Below are 21361 nucleotides of genomic sequence, written 5' to 3'. Positions count from 1 at the left end.
AGATCTCTTCACACTCCATTTTTGTTTCTTTATGCCATTTTATTTTATTTATGGAACTTAGTTGGCCTTGTATTAAGAGACACCCCACAAAAATGCCTTTAAGTATTTGAATTGTCTACTCGAAGAAATGGACCATTGTGGACCTCATTTCCATACTCACAATTCATGTATTTGCTTAACTGTTATCTACCATGAAACTGTCACCATTTTAAATTGCTCTTCGATATAAATCATACCAACGCAATGGAGTAAGACTTTCCCATATATTTACATACTTGTTTACACTGTAAGGATATACTGAAATAGACATAAAGGAATTGGGCCAGTGTACGGAAAATGCTCGTAATGTGAATCTGATAAGATGAATCATATCTGAATCGAAACAATTTGAATAGTAAGCATGACATAAAACATCTCATCAAGTGGTAACATCACTTGCTTATTTTTTGTTTTCATTTCATTATCTTGGTCCTACTTAAGGAGTGATATTTATTAGCCTTATAGAAAAAGCAACATTTTTAACAGTAGTTCCATTGTTCTAAGTCTTATTTTTTTTATCCTCGAGTCTACTTTGAAATCAAACCCCCAAAACAAATAATTATCATTGTGACTTGATAAACATTAAAAAATTATCATTTCCAGCTACCTTCCATCCCGTCGAGCAATGATTCAAGGTCAATCTCATCCCAATGGCCGACCCCGTCAGCCAAGGTCAAAGGTCAAGGCAGTCAGCTGGCAGAGGGTGCAGCTCTCCAGCAGTTTGGGTAAGTTTTGTTACCATGACAATTACTTTCTGTTCCTTGTATTCTTTTAAATGAAAAGTTTTATGAAATTTCAATTATTACCATACTATAGTAATAATATATAAATATAACAAAAATCACACACACATGTTATAGTAAAATTAAAAAAATAATATTTAAAGGCCTAATCATGTTTGTTTTGCTGAAATTTTGATAAAATATAATTTCAACAACAACAAAACATTATGGATGATTTCACACAACTGGTGGAGAAATCATTGAACATGACCTTGACATCTTTCAGTGAAGTAAAAAGTGTAACAAAAAATTAGTGAGTGGTTTTCTTTTATATTCTTCCAAGAAACATTCCAAGAAGAAATGTCATGATAGAAAAAGTATATAGTTGGCTTTCAGAGACATTGTACGACATGTTCATTTGATCTTTTACAGGACGAAGTACCATGCTGAGCGAACCTTTAGCCGCCTGTCACACCATGACAGATTCCTGGAGCTTTTCTCAATCCTCATACAGAACAGACTCTGTAGCAGGTATAAAATAACCTTAAGCATTTAAATGGCTGAGCATAAAATTGGCGCAAATCCATATACAAATTGAAGGCGTTCCTTCTTTCTTGCGCAAACCCACAATTTGAAAGGGGTCAAACTTGTAAAATGATGTGCAGAACTGCAGATTTTCAATTACTTGCTTGTGGACTGTCATAAAAAATATTAATTTTCCAACTTGGTTATGTTTCTTAAAGCTAAAGGAAGAGTTATAAAGAAGTTGGTTTGGTATTCTTTTTGATATTGCAAGTATGCATATATATGTCATTATGATTGACAAAAAATGAAATTGATGATTTGTTTTTTACCTAGATTTTCTTTCTTCCAATTATCATATTTCTTTTCTTTTCTTTTTAAAGAATTGGACTTCCAATTTTCAATGAATAAGGAGAACTGCTTTGAAATGAAGTGGGCATGAAATGATCACTGTAATATTATAAAGAATATAATGTACTAGCTAAAATTCTAAAACTGAATGAACTTTTTGTGCTGAGAGACATGAAAGCCACAATCTTTAAAATTGAAATTCAATACCTTTTTGGAAGTCCCTTCTTACATACAAGCTGTATGGGTCAATGCCCTGTCTTAACAAGTGCTTTACTCAAAGAAATTGGGACAGTTGACTAGTCTTACATTACTTGAATTAGATTCCCCCCTGTAATATGTTTATGAAACCAAACACATAAAGGGAATGAGAGTTTAGGTTGTCTGGTTAGCTCACTCACTTTGGGTGTGAGTTTGGTGGGTGCTCACTAAGCCGAATAACTCAGTTTTTGCCAATAACTCCAGTTTGGGTGTGAGTTTGGTGGGTGCTCACTAAGCCGAATAACTCAGTTTTCGCCAATAACTCCAGTTTACCAAACAACACCATTGTTGCCTGTTGCAACTTTCTTCAAAATTGTTATAGAATAAATTAAGTTTAAACATAACTGAGATCATTTTCATTCATCTGAGGCTTGACAATGATGAATCTAAAATGTTGTAAACATAGCATCATCCCTCTGGTGTATGAGAATGATCCAAGACAGGTTGGTGGTTAGCACTATAAAGCATTTCAAAGGAGTTGGCTACAAGTACTCTGTGTTTTTCCCCACAATACCACACTACTGTATTTGATTGTGCCAATTAGAGTCATTGATATGTATTAATATTGTGATTACTTGTTTCAAAATGGCAAAATATGTAAGTTTGATCTTTCAACCTTCTATCTATTTGATTCAGCGAATGGATGGACCGAGCACCAGCAGACGGTATCCTGCGTGTGTTGATGTGCCTCCGTATCCTAATGCGCGACTCGACATACCAGAAGCGATTCTTTGAGCTGGGTGGGGTTGGGCAGATGGCTGCATACTTTGAGCGAGCAACCAGCAGTTACCTGTACTACGGAGAAACGCCGTGTATGGTCGATATACTGAAGGAGATGACCAGTAAGTAGGGTCGAGTCTATTAAAAACAATCTTCCATTTCTGAGGTTTTTAGAATTCTCTGAAGTGTCTGCAATTTAGTTTGCATTTCTTTCAGGATTTAATGTTCATGAAGAAAACAGTTTCATATTCATTTTGTCACAAAGCACGTGACTTACAAGATACATCTTTATTAAAAGTTGGGTAAATGTTAACAAGAAACATTAGCTGAATGAGCTATTTTCCAACATGAATAACAAACATACATAGAGGACATTTTTCATAATGGGGAGAGTCTGTGATTAATTTGAATTGCAATATCTGTAACAATATCAGAACAATATTAGAACAGTAATAGAAATTCATGTTGTTTACTAGTTAAATGAATTCAATATGGTTTATTACAGACATATTCCAGAAGCTTTCATCCGTGGTTGAGCAACAGGAAGGGCTGGTTTCATGCGGGGCTCACAAGGTAGGCATGGACACCAGGGGATTCTAGCAAGAGTGGGGAAAGGGTAGGGGGAGGGGTGGGTAACATTTAGTGGGAGTCAAGATTATGGGATATAAATTATAACTGTGCTTGGATTAATGGCATGCACAATGATGTTACATATATCCACATTTATATTTAATGTAAAATTAACTCTAGGGGGTTGGGGGCCTTTCAATAAAGATCTTAAATTGTAATTATCTTATTGCCATAGTTTCATTATTTTAGTATTAAACAATAACACACAGTAAAGGAAATAAAAAAAAGTCAATGTGTTGCCATTTGTGACTTTTTTACAAAATTTAAGAGCTATGACTTAAAAATCCTGTATGGAAAGGACTCCAGGACTTTATACTGTACCTGTCTCAACTCAATGTCTGTTTAACGTGTCAATGTATGCAAACATATCTATAAAAGTAAATGTTAACAAATAAAAATAATAGATTTCCTCTCTGGTATTATATATTTGGAAAGGTTTTAATTGATAATTTTAATCAATATTATGTGAATAACATTCAGAAGGAATTGAATAGGTCAATATAGTTAATACCCTATGCTTTTTATAAAATTTCAATCGAATTAAGCCTTTTATACTGAATGACTTATTAATATACAAAATGGAATTAAAAATTGCTTTCAGAAAACTATATTTTAACATCTGCACATTTATCAAATAAATATAGGCATTTTCAAAATTGAAAATAATGACAATAAACTAAAGAATTGAAAAACAATCAATCATAAAAATGAAATGGCTTACCAAATAAACTTACTAAATTTAATCAAGGTATATCTTTGTTTAAATCTTATGTTAAGTACAATAACCTCCCCACTTCGTAGTTTGGTGTCATTTTAGGGGGTAAATGAGACTTGTTGATAAATGCAACACCAGTTTAAACAAGTTATTAGTATAATAGTGTTGATATTTTACATATTAAAATGAAATATGATACGTAGATTATCGTAAATTGGCAAATAACCAGGTGTAATTTATGGCTCAAATTTCAATTTGTGACAGATATGTGGACAAGTTAAATTGTACTGAAAAAATATGTTAATAAATTATTCGTGTTCGTTGTAATACTATATACTTTATTATAATCTTAATTTCTGTTTTGAATGACGTAGCAGTGCAATCATTTTTTTTGACAGGAAAATTATGAAATTCAAAAGAAATCATATTTCATGAAGACTTATCATGTAATGCAGCTGTTATAGGAATTTTCAGCTTTTTAATCTGAGAGGTCTTCCATAATTTTAAGTCTAAAAATTGTAACCTTACTATTTTCCTTCGTACAGAGATGTTATTAAAGTTGCATAAATGAAAAATGTACGAAGCTTAATACACACCAGATGGACACTCAAGATTTAACTCGTTTCTATAAAAAAAACACTTGAAGGGGCAAAAATATAAAGAAATCAAATAATTTTTAAGTATTTTAAAAATATAAGCACTTTAAGAATCTTATTTCTCTGCTTTATAAAATCCCTTACAGAAACCTTAAATTGTACAGAAAAGAAAATGTTTGTTAAGTATTCTTTAAAGAATGTTGTTCAGTATAATATGTTCTTAATTTTGAGAGCATGTGTCCTGGGACGGGTGTATTATTGAACCGTGAATGACGTCTATAGATTTTCTGATGAAAAATCTGCTGTAAAAATTCCTTGCCTCAACTTATTTCCGGTTTTCAATCGATGAATGTTTATAGCATTTCCTTAAACAGTAGTTGGATTTTATTGTCCTGGGTTAATTGAATACGTTGTAGATACCTTTTATTGAGAGCGTAATCAATCTCGTCAGTATTATTGGTTGACAAGCCCTAGCCTTCCTTTCATTTTATATATGAGAGGATAATTGTTTTCTTTTGACACAAAAGTTGTTTGTTAAGAAACAATTTATCTAATCAATGTTGTTTATTCCTGAAATTGGTAATTACATTGACGTAATGCTTTTCAAACAAAAACATGTTGTTACTTTGATCAATTAGGTATTAAATATTTTGTGAAGTGTTGTACAATCATGTACATAATAGTATTGAATCAATTTGCACAAAGTTCTTTGGATTTTGTCATTCAGCTTTGTCAAAACAGTATTGAACTTTTGTGTTGTCCATATTGAATATTAAAGTGGCCAGACATCAGATGATACAATTGCAAGAAAAATTTTTTTTGTCAAAAACTTACATAAAATTGACATCACAATGAATCTTACTTACTGATGTATTACATTGTTTATGACACATGCTTCTTTCACAGTTTTTACGCATTTTTCCAATTCAAAACTTACTGGGGTTGTCTACCATGTAAATCCCAGTAAGTTTAAAAATAGAGTCGGTATATTAATTTGTACTCATAAACAGATATGATTTAAAGTGGAAAACCATTATGCACTTTTTGAATGGGGAAACTCAGATGAGACAGCAATATGAGTGTTGCGTTTATTCTTTTAATTATGTAAAATGATTATTAGCCACCTACTACCTCGCATAGACATATTATTAGCTTCCTACTACCTCGCATTGACAGTTCTAGCTTTGTTTTGAGGGAATACTGTATTCGCAGCTTTTTGGACCATCTAGTGTCTAGTCCCTTTAAGCTTCATATTTTTTGAGGAAACGTGTGACACCATGGTGTCACAATGGTCAGCATCATTGTCGTCACTGAGTGTGTAAACACTTTCTCAAAAACAATTTAAGGTATTCAAGGTAAATGAAACTTGGAACACATGTTGCCAGAGTAATATGGAACTGTGCAAGGTCCATTACTCTGGCAAATTCAGTGTTGAGTGATGCCTTTTCCGAATGAAAAACAACATGGGAGCATTGTTATATGCTTGCTCTTGTAAAGCTATTTCTTTTATTCATTCGTATCATATTCCACAGACTTGTATTTTCATAGATTATTAAGGATTTTCCTGATTCAAGCTTAAATTGATTCAAGGTTAAAATTTTAGGTCGCAACCATTTTCTGTTTATGAAATTCATCACATCAGAATATCTTTCACCGCCATATACATTTAATTAACCAGAATGCCTCATCAGGAAATCATGTTTTACAGATAAATTGTGTATGTGAGGTAGAAGAGTTGTTTGTTCATTATCTTTGAAAGGATTGTCTCTAATTGAGCTGCATCAGCAATTCTGAGATCTTGCTTGATTGCTCAGAACCTACCTTTGATGACGTAAGAACGGATATTTATTATTCAGGTTAGCTCTAGTTTCAGCTAATTCGATATTCTGTGCTTTGATTAAAAGGCTGTTTATGGTCGTATGAGGAAATTCCTGCAAACTATGTTTGTTTGCAAATGACTAGGATTAGTCATGTCTGCAAGTAATTTGTCATTCTTGATATAAATATGAAAACTGATGTAGTTTAAAGGAAGGGCATAATTTCACTTTTTTAATTAAGACCATTTTCTTACACAATATCATATTTAATAAGAAACACTACCCGGTAAGTTTAAAAACTATAATTATAAAACATAATTATAATTTTTTTTTAAAAATGCATGAAAAAATAATGCATGACTTTTTTGTGATATGTCAAAAACTTTAAACGACAACATTTAGATGAAAATGATATTTAAATATCTTTGATTAAGCTAAAAGCTATTGGTATGGCTGTTATCTTTTTGTGTGAGACATTACCACTCTAACAGGTTGTTTATATTTCTATACTGTCATAAAATATTCTTAACAGTCTTCAGAAGTTTTAATGATGTTAAAATTAACACTATCATGTTAAACCACTTCTGTCACAAAAATACAGCTTCGTAATGCTTGTTTAAATTAGCTATATCACTGTTTATAACAGTCATGCCATTCTGCCAGTCTGAAAATGTCACAAATAGTTGGTCCTAATATTATAGAGAAAATGTTTACTGTGGGGGCGTACTATATTGATTGATATTGATGTGATCATGTCCAAACATAACAGTTTATATGGATAATACAAAATTGATCCATAATTAATTCTTTTAAAACTCTTGGGTCTTATTTTTATCTCCTGATTTAGGTAAAGTTGAAAAATTGGGTTTTCTTTTCAATCTATGAATGCAATGATTTAACTTTAGAAAATCAAAGAAAGATCTACATGTAGCTGCCATTAAACATAATATTACAAATCAACTTTCCTGTCCATATTTAAATATTCAGAAAGCCATTTATAGTCAAGACTTGTCAAATATTTGTGTATATCATGATGTTTTTATCCATATTGACATTTCCAAATGAATTGTAATTGTCCGAAGAAGTGCAAAGTCATTTCTTGTCTGAAGACCTGTTATAACTTGATGCTTTTAATACATGACATTTTTTTCCAAGTTCTTTTTAAGACATTACATGTTCTTTTTAAATTAGTCAATATGATGAGCATTGACTGTTTTTGTACTGCTTATGAGTTTGAATGCCTTACTTATAAAGCTAGTCTGTTATTCAACTTGAAGCTGCACTCTCACAAATTGACTTTTTCATTTTTTTGTCTTGGAATGATCCAAAAAATGCCTAAATGTCTTAACACCAAAGATAAAAAACAAAAGATCAGATCGCTGTTTTTCATATTTACGTTCGAAAATTGATATTTAATTGCTAAAAGCGTTACTAGCAATATGATACCAATATCACCTGATTCTGAGACAAAAACTAAAAAATTGTTAAAACTGTCAATCTGTGAGATTGCAGCTTAAGATATTAAAAGATATTAAAATCTAGAATCTTGCAGTACAGTATTGTTTCATATTCATAGCAAATAAAATCATCTCCACTTCGTAGTTTGGTGTCATTTTAGGGGGTAAATCAGACTCAAAAGAGATTTTACAGGTCAAACTTTGCATAAGCCCATCATTACAACCATAGAAAAACTGCATAATGTACTATAGCAAGAAAAATAATATTTGCTTAAATTCAAACAGTCAAAAAGATGGACAATAGCATCAAGCTGTGGCTCTCTTGTTTCAAATCTGCATTACATTAATAAGTCATTTGGCGGTTTTGCCTCAAATATGGGGTCTTAAATGTTTTCCAAGGAATAATTACAAATTAGGAAAAATGAAAACACATTGTATATTAGATCGTCTTTTTTTATGAAAAGTATTGTGATAGCCTTAGTGCTGCTGTTGGCATCGTCATTGTCGGCAGCAGCGGCAGCATTCAAAACTTTAAGTAGAAAAATGTTTAAGAGACTTGAATGAAACTTGGTATACATGCTGCCTGAGACAATTTGCACATGTAATTGTATAATATATAAGGCATAGGATTCTGCTGCATTAGACTGAAAAAAAACAACAGGCATGTGTTGGTGCTTATGCCATTGCACTCTTATTATCACTATATTATTTTAAGTAAACATAGTAATATATTTCGATAAAAAACTTTTTTTTAATTTCATTCCACTAAATAAGATTGATTATGTAACAGACAAAGGCACTTGAGTATTATTAAAGTGCTTCATTTCCAAGCTTGTAAACCTAATTTTCCCAGCAATCAAATATTTACAGCGGACCAGTCTTGTTGATAAACATGTTTTGTTTACAAAGTTGTGGAAATTGTTGAATCTTATCTCCAGGACATGTTGACTTAACTGACATTTTACAGCCTACAAACACACTTTCATGTACATTTAAATACGAAATCAAACAATACTGTAAACCTTTTGCACTTTTGTAGAGCAGATAAGCTTTAGATGCATTTGAATGAATCTGACAAGCTCAGTTGATCCAGCTAATCTAACGTAGGTCATTGGCTTGGATTTCCTATTTGAAGTACAGTAAAACTGCGATCGCTCAAGGTCGCCAGGGACCAGGCCAAAACCTCGAGGGAACCGATGTTTCGAAAGACCCGATTTTTAATTTTCCAGTTTGATATGAAATATCTTTCAGTGTATTTTAAGTTTGAAGTCGTCAAACAGGCTGTTTACTAATACACAGATTATGTGTTGCGTTATGGAAATCGCTAATATATTGACGTAAACTAATTGTAAAATGCAAAAGAAAAACAATAAATAAATAGGAATGTTTATTTTAACGAAAAAGCACATCTGAATGACAGAACATATTGTGGCATTAGTCAGATTTAAGTTTCGCAAAATCAAGGATTGTTGATTGGCGCATCTTGTCGGTTTCGCGAAACTGTAGAATCGAAATGTGACGTGACAGCCTACAGAGCGTCTGAAGATCACGGTCAGCATCGGCAGTGAATTCAAAGAACCTTCTGACCACATCTAAAGCGTTAACTTCTCGTCATTAACTTCTCATAATTATCATCTCAAATGCCCATATCAACTTATATCGGTCATGCGTTAACAGTGAAAAACGGTTTTTCACACCTTATCAAATTGCCTTTCAACTGTCATTGCAATTTTTACTACTTGCGAAAATGTTAACACCTAGCAATTGTTTATTTATTTTGGAAAACGTGTTCGGGAAAAAGTGTGAAATTATGTCCTCGAGGGAGCCATAAGGTTTTGAGTACGATTTGTGTACTTGGGACCGAGGATATTGCTCGACTGCTCGACATAATTAGGTTTCGATGCAGCGTGGGTATATTTTATATGAAAATAGAAGGAAAAAAGTTCTGGACCAAGCTCCGACCTCGAGGGAACGCCGGTTCTCGAACGACCGCTTGTTTGAGGGAACGCAGTTTCACTGTATCTCACTAATTATATAATATAATATTTTGATTAATTTAAAAATACTTTCTTTATTAGATTCAATCAAAATCTAAACTTTTATATAAGAAACAAGAAGCTTCTTAATATTTCTCAATTTGACAATGAAAATTATATAAAATTGACGTAAGGAACTGATTTGAGATGTCGAATGAATACCAGCCCTTTATTTTTCCCCTGGATGAGCAAGTTCCCTTACAAATGATTTGTTTAATGGGTAAAACTGGTTAAAAAGTAACATGAAGAGTTGTGTAATAAATGAATTTTAAAATTGAATATATACATTAGAACCATTTACCTTTTCTCGGTGATAACTTGAATAAATCATTAATGGTGTGTTTGGGATCAAACCCAGAAAATGCCCATCAAAGTCTGAAAGGATTTCTTTTTGACAAAATCCACTAACAACTGGTTATTTTGTTTTTCAGTCTCTGGTTTTGCTTCTGTCATCCAATGATGTGGTTGTCCTCCACTGTTCTCTGCTGGCTCTTATCTGTCTGGCTCAGAGGTATGGGGTTTCTTACATCCAGCAATCATGGTTTTAATACAATTATAGTAGATAGCTTTAATAACGCGAGGTTTTTATTTTTCTGTTATTAGTGTTTCAATCAAAATTTAAATTAAAAGAAATGCTTCGATAAATAATATATAAACAATCTAACAAACCTAAACCCTTATTATGAATCAAGCCTATGTATGAAAAAGCCCTTAAACATGCCATTCAAAATGTTTTGTATTACTACCATTGAATTACGCTGTCAATCCCAGATATTTATTTTATTTTTCCCTACATTTCAGCCCTGGTCCTAGGCGTTCAATCGGAGAGTTAAACTGTGTTGAACAACTTCTAACCATCATACAGGATTATGATAATGTCTCTAAAAAGTGAGTCTTTTGACTTGTATATTATTATTGTACATTAATCTTTACTCCATATGAATAAATCTAGACCAAGCCAAATTAAGCTCATTATTCATGGAGTTGATGTCAGGAGGTTGGTTGTAGGCATTCACACCATGATTATATTATATTATTTAACACCAACACATACAGACTTGGCATAAATTGTTATAATTCGTACATAGGTTAGAATGTTAATGACTGTGATAGGTGAGAGTATTCCACTACAACCTCTCCAGGCACAGTTATTTCATGTACCTCCATGTGCATAGTTTTCTGAAGCATACCAAATACCACAACAAAAATTTGGCAAGAAGATTGACTTTTGTAAACTACAATGTCATGTATATGTTATTAATACTATTTCATAATTACCTCCACTCTGTCCAGGCATGCCACCAGGTTGCTATGCCTACTCTGCCAGGACCTACAAGTGAAGGACGCAATCAAACTTCACGATGGGATTCCAATCCTCCTCAGTCAGTTAGTGTCGGACAATGCGAACATGTTGTACCAGGTGATCTGGTGTATTGCAAACCTCTGTGTTGACCCAGAGATCAGTATGAATGTCAGACAGATCGGAGGCATTCCGCTCCTGCTCTCTCTGCTGCAGTAAGTGTAATGAAGACAATAAATTAAATCTTCTGGTTCAATCTTTTGTGTTGAAAGAAAGCTCAACTTTAAATATCTTTTTGCATTTAAATGCACATTCAATAGAATAAATTTATTAACCAGTTTTTGTATAATTCTGAGAAACTCCCTGTTGATGATTTCAAAATGATAATTTTAGAAGCAATATTTGGTGCTATTTTAGCCTTGAAATCATATCTAGATTTGTCATGTCCAACAGAAATGAATCATTACTTTCTTAGTGACATGCTTTACCATGAAAAGAGTTAAAATGTAATTCTTGACCTCTTTCAGTGACCGTAGTTTTGTCTCTGAAAGAAACGAGGCCAGTGGATGTGCAAGTGCTAGCATTCACAGTCGCACAAACAACCAGGATGAGGTAAGTGACCAATAAAATGCTTTTCTGCTAGTCATGTGACCATAGAATTAGCCAATCAGTAGCTTTCATGCCTATAATCAAGTGACCTTTATGAAGACTACCAATCCCAGAGCTTCTAATTGTCATGTGACCTTAGGCTACCAATCAGTGACCTTCATATGATCTTAGATAGCCTTGTGTGCAACTGTTTGATTTTTGTAGAATTCAGACCTCCTTCCACTGCATGCTACCTTAAAAAATAAAATAAAAATGGTGTCATTACCTTATTTATTTTGGTATTGTTCTGATTATGTTTAAAGATTGTGGATAATGCTTTTAGAATTTCAAAATAAAAAGTCAGGTTAGATTTCGTCTCATAAAGTGGGTTTCAATATTTTCTTAAAATCAAAATAATTTATAAACTGTCTATAAATCTACTTTTAAGTGATGTTAATAATTAAGAAATTATATTTTTTCCTTTCCAAAATCAGGTTTTTGATTTTTCATCAACGAACAAAAGTGCAAAGACAAAGGTACTTGTCGCAGAGTGAATTGGACCTCATAAAGCAGAGCTTTGTTTGAACTCACGAAGCATATTCATAACTCCTCTTCACATTTTAACTAAAATTTAAATAAAAAAAATAGCACTCAGAAATTATTAACAGTTTAACTGGAATTCACATTCTCAATAATGATTATTGAAACAATGAATTTTAAAAAAAAGAGTTATTTCCTTTAAATGGTTTAGGGAGAAACACTCTAGTATATTCAATTTTTATGCCCCCTTTTGAAAAAAGTGGGGTATATTGTTTTGCACATGTCGGTCGGTCGGTCGGTCGGTCTGTCTGTCGGTCGGTCGGAAAACCAAATGGTTTCCGATCAATAACTTGAGAACGCTTTGACCGAGGGACCTCATACTTGGTATGTGTATTGGTCATCACCAGCAGATGAACCCTATTGATTTTGAGGTCAGTGGGTCAAAGGTCAAGGTCAGTGTGACCTTTACATGAAAAACGGTTTCCGATCAATAACTTGAGAACGCTTTGACCCAGGGACCTCATACTTGGTAGGTGTATTGGTCATGACCAGCAGATGAACCCTATTGATTTTGAGGTCAGTGGGTCAAAGGTCAAGGTCAGTGTGACCTTAACATGAAAAACGGTTTCCGATCAATAACTTGAGAACGCTTTGACCCAGGGACCTCATACTAGGTAGGCTTATTGGTCATGACCAGCAGATGAACCCTATTGATTTTGAGGTCAGTGGGTCAAAGGTCAAGGTCAGTGTGACCTTAACATGAAAAACGGTTTCCGATCAATAACTTGAGAACGCTTTGACCCAGGGACCTCATACTAGGTAGGCTTATTGGTCATGACCAGCAGATGAACCCTATTGATTTTGAGGTCAGTGGGTCAAAGGTCAAGGTCAGTGTGACTGTAAGCTGAAAAAAGGTTTTCTGATTGTCCATATTTTATTTTCTTATATAGTAGACAGTAGAAATTTATATGTCACTAAATGCATGAGTTGAAGTATCAGTTTTCAGTGAACATCTAGTTTTTTTATATCTTTGAACCTATTTGCACATTTACAAACAATACCTTCCGCAATCTGTACATCTTTTTGGTGAAAATTTATCCCAAATTCATTCCATATCATGTCATCACCCTCATTAAAAAGCGTGGTGTGCAATGTTTCCCCAATTGGTTTGATTTGAAATTGTGTGCTGTGTAAAATATCCCTTCCAACAGTTGAATGGTCTTAAAAAAAAAAATAGAATTTCAACAAGCAAAAATTGGACATTTAGACCATTATAAATATGTTGATTGTAAACAGAAGCTTAAACTACCTTAACTGTTCAATGGACAGTAAAAAAATGTGTCAAAATGAGTGACGCCATTCTATCTTTAGTTTCAAAAACTATGATGTCATATTTTCTGATGACATCATAATCCCTTTAAATCCTTTTTTTGCTTGTTGTGGTTTAATTATTAACAACAAAAAAACTGATAAGATGATAAACATATATATTTAATAAGCATCCTTTACTGTTTAACGTCATGATTGGTTTGTGACATATTATGTACTGTCAGAGAATTTTCATTGCAATTTAAGTGCATTAATATTTTTTTGATTGTTTTATATTTAAAATAAATTTGATATTATTTTCAACTAATGTGGTTACTTTTTCTTTTCACAGAAATAAATTGTGTGTATTTTTGTTTTAGGCTGATGAATTTATGGAAACACAGTACAAGTTAAAGCAAGGTAAGATATAATAACTGAAAAGGAGCTTGATAATGGACTGAATTATGCATGGTCTTAATGTTAATGACTACTTATCATGACAAAAAACATTGTCAGGAGCAAAGCTAGTGAGAAAGACTATAACATCAGCTGCCAAAGGTAACAGTTAATTTATTGCCCAAAATTGCCTACGCTGTAAGATCTACTCACTCCCTGCCTCATGGGAGTTTTTCGTTGTTTATCAGCCTGTCATACGGCTCTTGCCAAGCTAGTACTGAATGTCACAAAAGCTCAACAGTCATGTTATAATACATTGGCTGTTAGGTCTATCCCCTCATAAGATTTTCCTTGTAAGTACTTTGGCTAGATCTACCCCCTCATAAGAGTTTTACTTGTTCTTCAGCCTGTTGTACAGCCCTCGCCGAGCTGGTGCTCAACGACACAAATGCTCATCAGATTGCCCAGGCCAACGGTGTGTTCACACTGGGGCTGTTGATTTTACCTCCCTCACAGGAGTGCTCGCACAGGGAAAAGAAAGCATCCACACTCCTTCAGGTATTTTGGTGGTGTTTATCTTGTGAGGAACATAAAAATTATGTTGATTAATAGAAAAAAACACAGAAGTCCTAATTTACAAAGTTGCTAAAAACTCAATATTGATATAAATTGTAGTAACCAACAAAAATGTACTGAAAAAGTTAAGACCTAGCCTTTTTTAGAGGAGAATTTGACATTCTAACATTAATACCTTCGTTTCTATTTTCAGCGGTTTGCATTTCGTAGCTTACGTTTCCTGTTCAGTATGGAACGAAATAGGCGTCTATTCAAGAAACTATTTCCAGCAGACCTGTATACAATGTTCATCGATATCGGACACTATAATCGAGACTTATCGGCCTACAAACCATTGGTGCAAAAGATAAACAGCCTTCCGAGTGACATTGTGGATTCTATACGTGAGAATATCTGTGAAATGAATCAGAATCGGACTCCGACGCATTATGTCAAGGACTATGCAGTGTTTGAGCATCTAGGTCGGGGAGCTTTTGGGAGTGTATATAAAGTGAGAAAACGTGGTGGACAGACATTTGTGGCTCTCAAAGAGGTATGAGTTAGTTTACATTCATCAGGGCTGTCTTTTTATAGTAATTATTATTCCCCAAAATAATATTAAAATTCCCTTGTAGGTTGTCCTGTTTACTAAAAAAATTGTGTTTATCAAAATCAGTCTAAAAACATCTATACAAATCTGAACATATCTAAAATCTTTCTCCCTTCCCCAGATTGACATGAAGAATCCAGCATTTGTGAAGCCCAGTGGAGACAGGGATAAGAGTATAGTGGATATGATCAGTGAACTTCAGATCATGCGACAGGGAATACGCCATCCCAACATCGTACGATACCACAAAACCTTCCTTGAAGGTTGGTAGATGAAATCATTCAAAGTAGCTTTTATTTAGCTTATGCTTATTACTTTTAGCTCAATTGTAACGAAAGCTGATAGCTTACAGAATCCTGCTCGAGCCTGTTTCCTTGGTAGAAATTACCGGTAGTAAGAAAACATCCATTTGGGAGCCCATAAGAATGTTTCCCAGGTGGAGATTGAACCCACAACCTCTTGACCACTCTCAGCTTTTATAACCTTCTTAAAACTTTGACTTCTAGTATGCTTTTTATAGTAAGGTTTAACCTCCTTTTCTTGCATCCTTGCTTCCCAGTACATTCACAACTCCATTGAATACCCTGGGCTAATTGACTGCAGAAACCTCTTACTCATGAATAATTATGAGATGAAAATTCAGATGTTTTATTGTACATCTGAGACATACCTCAGGCAAAACAGGGCAGAGAAATTATGGTTGTATATGAATATATATGCGTTGAGAACTTCCGCTGGACTTTTTTCCCATGGTATATTCTATTATAGAGAATGGGTAATATGAAGATTATAGCCTGGGTTTCCAATGATACTTTTTTAACTACTTGTTTAATTGCTTAATTCTAATTACCCATGGAACCAAATAATTTACCGGTGATAAAAAAGAATGCAACAATACAAAATTTGTTCTAAAATTAGAATCTCAATTCTGTTTCAGGCAGTACACTATTCATCATAATGGACCTAATAGAGGGAGCTCCCCTGAGTGACCACTTTAATTCCCTGAAGGAAAAACATGACCGCTTTACAGAGGCTCGGACCTGGAACATCCTCATTCAGATGCTACTGGCCCTCCGCTATCTTCACAAGGATAAGGGCATTGTGCACCGGGACCTGACGCCAAACAATATCATGTTGGGCGAGAATGATAAAGTCACGATAAGTGAGCAATTTATCAACTATCAACTATTTTAAAATTTCGATGACTTGTAACACTTAAGAAAGTGAACGCAAATATTTTTTTGTAATGAACAAGAGATGAATCAGATGTTCGATTTTTTGGTGTCCTAAGAAATACAATTATAAGAGGCTCAGTTAACAGTTTATTCCCTCCAACTTTCAGCTGACTTTGGCCTTGCAAAGGTGAAGGGCACAGACACAAGTAAGATGACCTCACAGTGTGGAACCATCCTCTACTCCTGGTAAATATATTCAATAATTTACACATTATAAATTATACCTCAGTATGAAACTTTAAGCTGATCATCGTATACGAGTACTGTTATGGTACATCACTCAGTCATATCTGTCCTTAATGACTAATATTCAGAAATATGTCTGTAGTCAGTTTTCTTAGGTCAGTTTATAATGACATTGATACCATCTCAAAAACAACCACATCAGGAAATCATTTCATGAATGTATGACTTGTATTACCCTTTAAAGCCATTTCAATTGAAAGGTATCCATTTGTTCTTGACCTTTGCGTAGACTCTGTTGCAATATTTGGGAAATCTTGTCTGAGGTCACCTAACACTCTTCAGCTTAAATGCTGCAGAAACATTTTAACAATCCATAACATTTCCTCACAGTCCGGAGATGGTAGAGGGAGCCCCATACACAGAGAAGGCAGATGTATGGGCCCTGGGTTGTATTATCTACCAGATGTGCGTCCTGGACCCACCATTCTTCAACACCAACATGCTCACCTTAGTCAAAAATGTAAGTAAATGTTCTCTGTGCCTTTTAGGACATCGAGAATGATCAAATCTCATCGGGGATAACTTCATATTTCCTCTGTGTTTTTAGAGGACAAATGGGCCGACTGTGCTTTGTTAAGTTAGCAATGTTGTTAACGTCATTGCCGTTAACTTCAAATCTGTATGCTCTAGAAGTTTCACAGATACACTTATATACTCTACAGAGTTCCTAATAAGTACTTGTGTTATTAAAATGAAGGAGCACATCTTAGAATATTGAGCCTTTAAAAGTTAACAACCATGTTGTTAAACACGTTTTTAACATGAACTAAATGAGAATGGTCAATCCCAGACGGAAAAATTTGTACTAGCGGTCAATTATATAAAACTGGTTTCATAAACAATAGCCAAAATATTTATTGTTTGCTCAATATTTATCCAATAGATATTACCATCTTTAGAACAAATCAAGCAGACTATTCAAACAGCAAACTAGACTAAACATAATCAACCTGTGGACAACTTGTCAAAGCTTTATACAATTAGCTGCAGTAGTTTCTACTCTGTAAAGAATTCAAACTGACTTCATTTTGTTTACCGTTGCATTTGTTTGTATGCAAAAGATAAGTTAAGGCCGTGTTTAACCAGTCTGAGTTGTGACACACTGGTTAGAAATTTCACGCAGAATGATAACATGAACATCTCCAACCAACCATCTTTCTGCGTTGCTAGGCAGCTTTAGAAAAATATAGTGTTAAGAGTTTTTTGCTTGGTTTTCAAATATCATGATATGTTGCTAGGCAATATTTAAAAGAGTCCGAATGAGATCGTTTTTGACTGGTTTTACAGATTGTGGAAGGAGTGTATAAGCCTATCCCAGATGGCCTCTACTCAGACAGACTGGTCGGCATCGTTAAAAGGTAAGTTACCAAAAACAGACCAAGAAGCTATTGTGATCCTGTCTATACAACAGACTGTTGATTTGTTTTTGTCATGTCTTAAGTTATCCATGATTTTTTACTTTTAATTTTTGTAAACTGTAGGAAGGCAGATTTGCATACCAAAATGTCATCCTAATTACTTCCAAAACATGTAAAGTTCCGTTTTTGTTTTACAGTTGCATCTGCCCGAACGCAGATCGACGACCCGACACGGTTGAGCTGGCATCCGGAATGTCTGACCTGGTCCTTCGTCATATGGACACCCTTCAGCAAACACAGTCAAACCTACAGAGAAAACTGGACCGGGAACGAAGGAAAACACAAAAGTATGGGAATTTCGAATTCATGCTGCTTAAAGTTGTTCATTTGTGATTGCTAATCTCAGATGTATTTAACCTTGGCATTTAACAAACCTCAAAGTGTCTCTTTATACTTTTAGTTATAATTATGTTCACTGACATAAACATTCATGTTGTTTTTAGATTTTACAATCTTTTTCCGGCTGAATCTTATAGCAGCAAATTGTTTAAATGGTTTAAATATTTTCTGATATGTTCTTTAAAAGAGTTAAAGCTTTCAAACCCATTATATCACCAATGGAATATTATTTAAGTGTTAAAAGTTATTAATGTATTTGTCAACCATATTTTCTTCGACTAGGCACTTTGTGGAGGCAAACCAATGTATGCAGAAATATCATCGTCTATTTGTCTCCCCCGAGCATTATGACAAGCTCTCCAACCTTGGAGGTAGTGGAGGTGCCGTTGGCTTTAAGGAGGGATTGAATGACAGTGCGTATGACTCGCAAATATCCCCTTCTGTAAATAGTCCTGAGGATACTGAACAAGGTAATATATAATAATAATAATAATAATAATAATTAATAATAATAATAATAATAATAATATTTTTAGTTTGTCTGCTCTTTGGAAAAACAACAAGTCAAGGTACTGTGATATCCTTGGTGTATTTAGCTTGGGCATCATGCACAATAAATTGCTAAAACCTTGGCAAAAATATATTAAAAAGCCGCATAAAATTTTCCATTTAACCTAATACACGTTGCCATAGACAATATAAACATCCATACCAAGGCTCAATACTCTGGCTTTAATCATTGTTGAGTTATGCCCCTTTTTCAACTGGAAAAACTACAGCAGACATTTGTTGGAGTGTGCTCCTCAATTTACATTTAACATCTGATACACATGTTGTCATGTACAATACACACATGTATAACAAGGCCCATTTCTTTCTACATATGTTCTTAAAAAGAATAATATCTCTTAAATAAAATGGTTTTAAATGTTGGCCCAATACATAGTCATGTATATATTATAAGAACTAAATTCTCCTATTTCTATTTTAGAATTTACTTTTTTTTTCTCTATTCTTAACATTCATATTGTAGTGCATGATTTAAAAATAAATTAAAATCTTTGATTACATTGAAGGTGGCTGGACTTCAGATGATGACTCCTGTCCCAGTAGCGAGTATGAGTCACAGAGTCGGGAGAGCAGCGCAGGCAGCAGTCGAGGGGGACAGGGGGGCGTGGTTAGACGGAACAAGACTCTCTCACAGTTACCCCCAGTCCCAACCCCCCGTGCGGGATCTGCTGGGAGGGATGTGTACTCACAGCAGCTCACTGTAGACATACCACATAGCTGTAAGTCTTGAGTTGTAGAAGTGTTTTATGGTGGTCTCATGTTTAGAGATAACTTGTCAAGTTAACTCATTACCATTAGGATCATTACCATTGTCTCAATGGGATTTTGGTAGCATTTTTCTCATTGTGTTCTATATTCTGGCAGGTAAATGCACTTACAGTAGCTCACTTTGGGCATACCGCATATTTAACAACCATCTATTTGAATGACAAATATACATAAGTCTTAGTAAAAACTACCATGCCTATACATGTAGACAATATAGCATAGAGGAAATTTTTAAATTTCAGAAAATATAATTAATTGTCGGAAATGTTATTTGAAAATTTTATATAAAAAAAAGGGAGTACAAATTGAAAAATATCCACAGTCTATATTTTAACTTTTTCTACAGCTAAAATCAGTCGAGACTCAGGGTTTGGATCAGGTGACCCGTCACCAATTTCTGTCAACTCCCCTGCCAGTCACGAGGACACACGCCGATACCTACGCTCCAACAGCACACCCGTCGCGGTGAACGGTCGTGGGAAAAAGGCCGGCAAATCAAGTAAGAGACCGAGTAAGTGTGATGTGTCTTGTTGTTTGCTTGTAGTGCTGTGCTGACTGGTTAAGTTCACCAAATATGAAGCCAACTTTAAGTTGATAGGTTAAGTTGATATGAATCCTTCTCAAAGCTGTTTCAATTGTAATAAGTACCAGTTATAATGCCCCTGTCCCTCTTTTCAACGCTAAGACCCAAGTCCTAAGTTGAGAGGTGGATACCAATTAAACTAGACCACTCTCAGGGTGGTGGTTTGGCTTGTAGTGATAAATTAGCTTGTTAGCGTATAAATGTTGAGCTGCTGCTATTGTTCGTTACTTTTTAAGTCATTTGTTTGCCAAAGCTATCAATGGTACTAAAAAATGAAGTCTTGAAAAGCAGCCTCACCAGATTTCTTTGTTTAAAAATGATTTTTTTATTAAATGCAGTGAAGTTGCACATAAAATATTTAATGTAAATTTGAGTGTCGAAATCAGGAAGAGTTAATTCAAGTCGTATTTAATAATTTTTTGAAATTTAACCAATCATGTTTCAATTACAGAGAGTGCCAACACTTTGACGATATCCAACCGGCATGTTCGTCAGGTCAACGACCCGATATCCCAGATGCTGCATACGCTGCACAAGATCATCTACATCTCCCAGCTGCCCCCAACCTTGAACCCAAACCCCAAACGACGGGTGATCGAGCGATTCAAAAGGGCCCTTTTCGCTCCTCAGAGCTCTTCTGTTAACTTGAAAGGAGAGCTTCATAAAGTGAGCATCATAATTTTGTCCTCACTGTAAAATCATGCATTTTAACTGGATTTTTGTTCAAATTGTCATTATACGCAAATAAAACATGTTCATGAAAAACCATGGTGTAATTTTTATAAGCCATGTCAGCATTTACGAAACACGTCTGACCCAGCAGCCTTGGCTAGGAAAATTTAAGAGACCGTTATTTTTTTTCCAATTTTACTAATAGACAAAGTACAAAAATGAGCTAAATGATGTGAATTCAAGTAATATTTCACCTGTGTTATACAATAAAATATATACTGGTTGTATTATACTTACAACAAGGAACGTCATGTAATAAAGTAACATTCATCGTAAATGGGCACTCATGCACTCTAAAAAACAACAACAT

At 34.3% G+C, this 21361-nt stretch overlaps 1 protein-coding gene across 5 annotated transcripts in view; it reads left to right on the top strand.

Annotated features, from left to right (window-relative positions):
• The window catches only part of LOC128237373 (serine/threonine-protein kinase Nek10-like), a 33113-nt gene that overhangs the window by 7033 nt on the left and 4719 nt on the right, over positions 1-21361 (top strand). For 2 of the 5 annotated variants that reach the window (XM_052952855.1, XM_052952890.1), the window contains exons 3-24: positions 643-764; positions 1194-1292; positions 2529-2734; positions 3118-3185; positions 10295-10374; positions 10665-10751; positions 11157-11378; positions 11691-11775; positions 12246-12287; positions 13980-14019; positions 14402-14553; positions 14765-15103; positions 15282-15423; positions 16098-16322; positions 16503-16581; positions 16972-17101; positions 17929-17999; positions 18197-18346; positions 18681-18868; positions 19475-19687; positions 20083-20247; positions 20771-20985. In XM_052952855.1, the coding sequence (XP_052808815.1) occupies positions 643-764; positions 1194-1292; positions 2529-2734; positions 3118-3185; positions 10295-10374; positions 10665-10751; positions 11157-11378; positions 11691-11775; positions 12246-12287; positions 13980-14019; positions 14402-14553; positions 14765-15103; positions 15282-15423; positions 16098-16322; positions 16503-16581; positions 16972-17101; positions 17929-17999; positions 18197-18346; positions 18681-18868; positions 19475-19687; positions 20083-20247; positions 20771-20985 (3120 nt within the window). The remainder of the gene's footprint in view (positions 1-642; positions 765-1193; positions 1293-2528; positions 2735-3117; positions 3186-10294; positions 10375-10664; positions 10752-11156; positions 11379-11690; positions 11776-12245; positions 12288-13979; positions 14020-14401; positions 14554-14764; positions 15104-15281; positions 15424-16097; positions 16323-16502; positions 16582-16971; positions 17102-17928; positions 18000-18196; positions 18347-18680; positions 18869-19474; positions 19688-20082; positions 20248-20770; positions 20986-21361) is intronic. The other 3 variants (XM_052952863.1, XM_052952881.1, XM_052952871.1) reach the window with 3 other exon arrangements.

Source organism: Mya arenaria, chromosome 1, assembly GCF_026914265.1.
Source record: "Mya arenaria isolate MELC-2E11 chromosome 1, ASM2691426v1".
NCBI classification, from domain to species: Eukaryota; Metazoa; Mollusca; class Bivalvia; order Myida; family Myidae; genus Mya; species Mya arenaria.
Note: the sequence above shows the minus strand (reverse complement) of the source record. Positions and strands in the feature narration are given on the sequence as shown.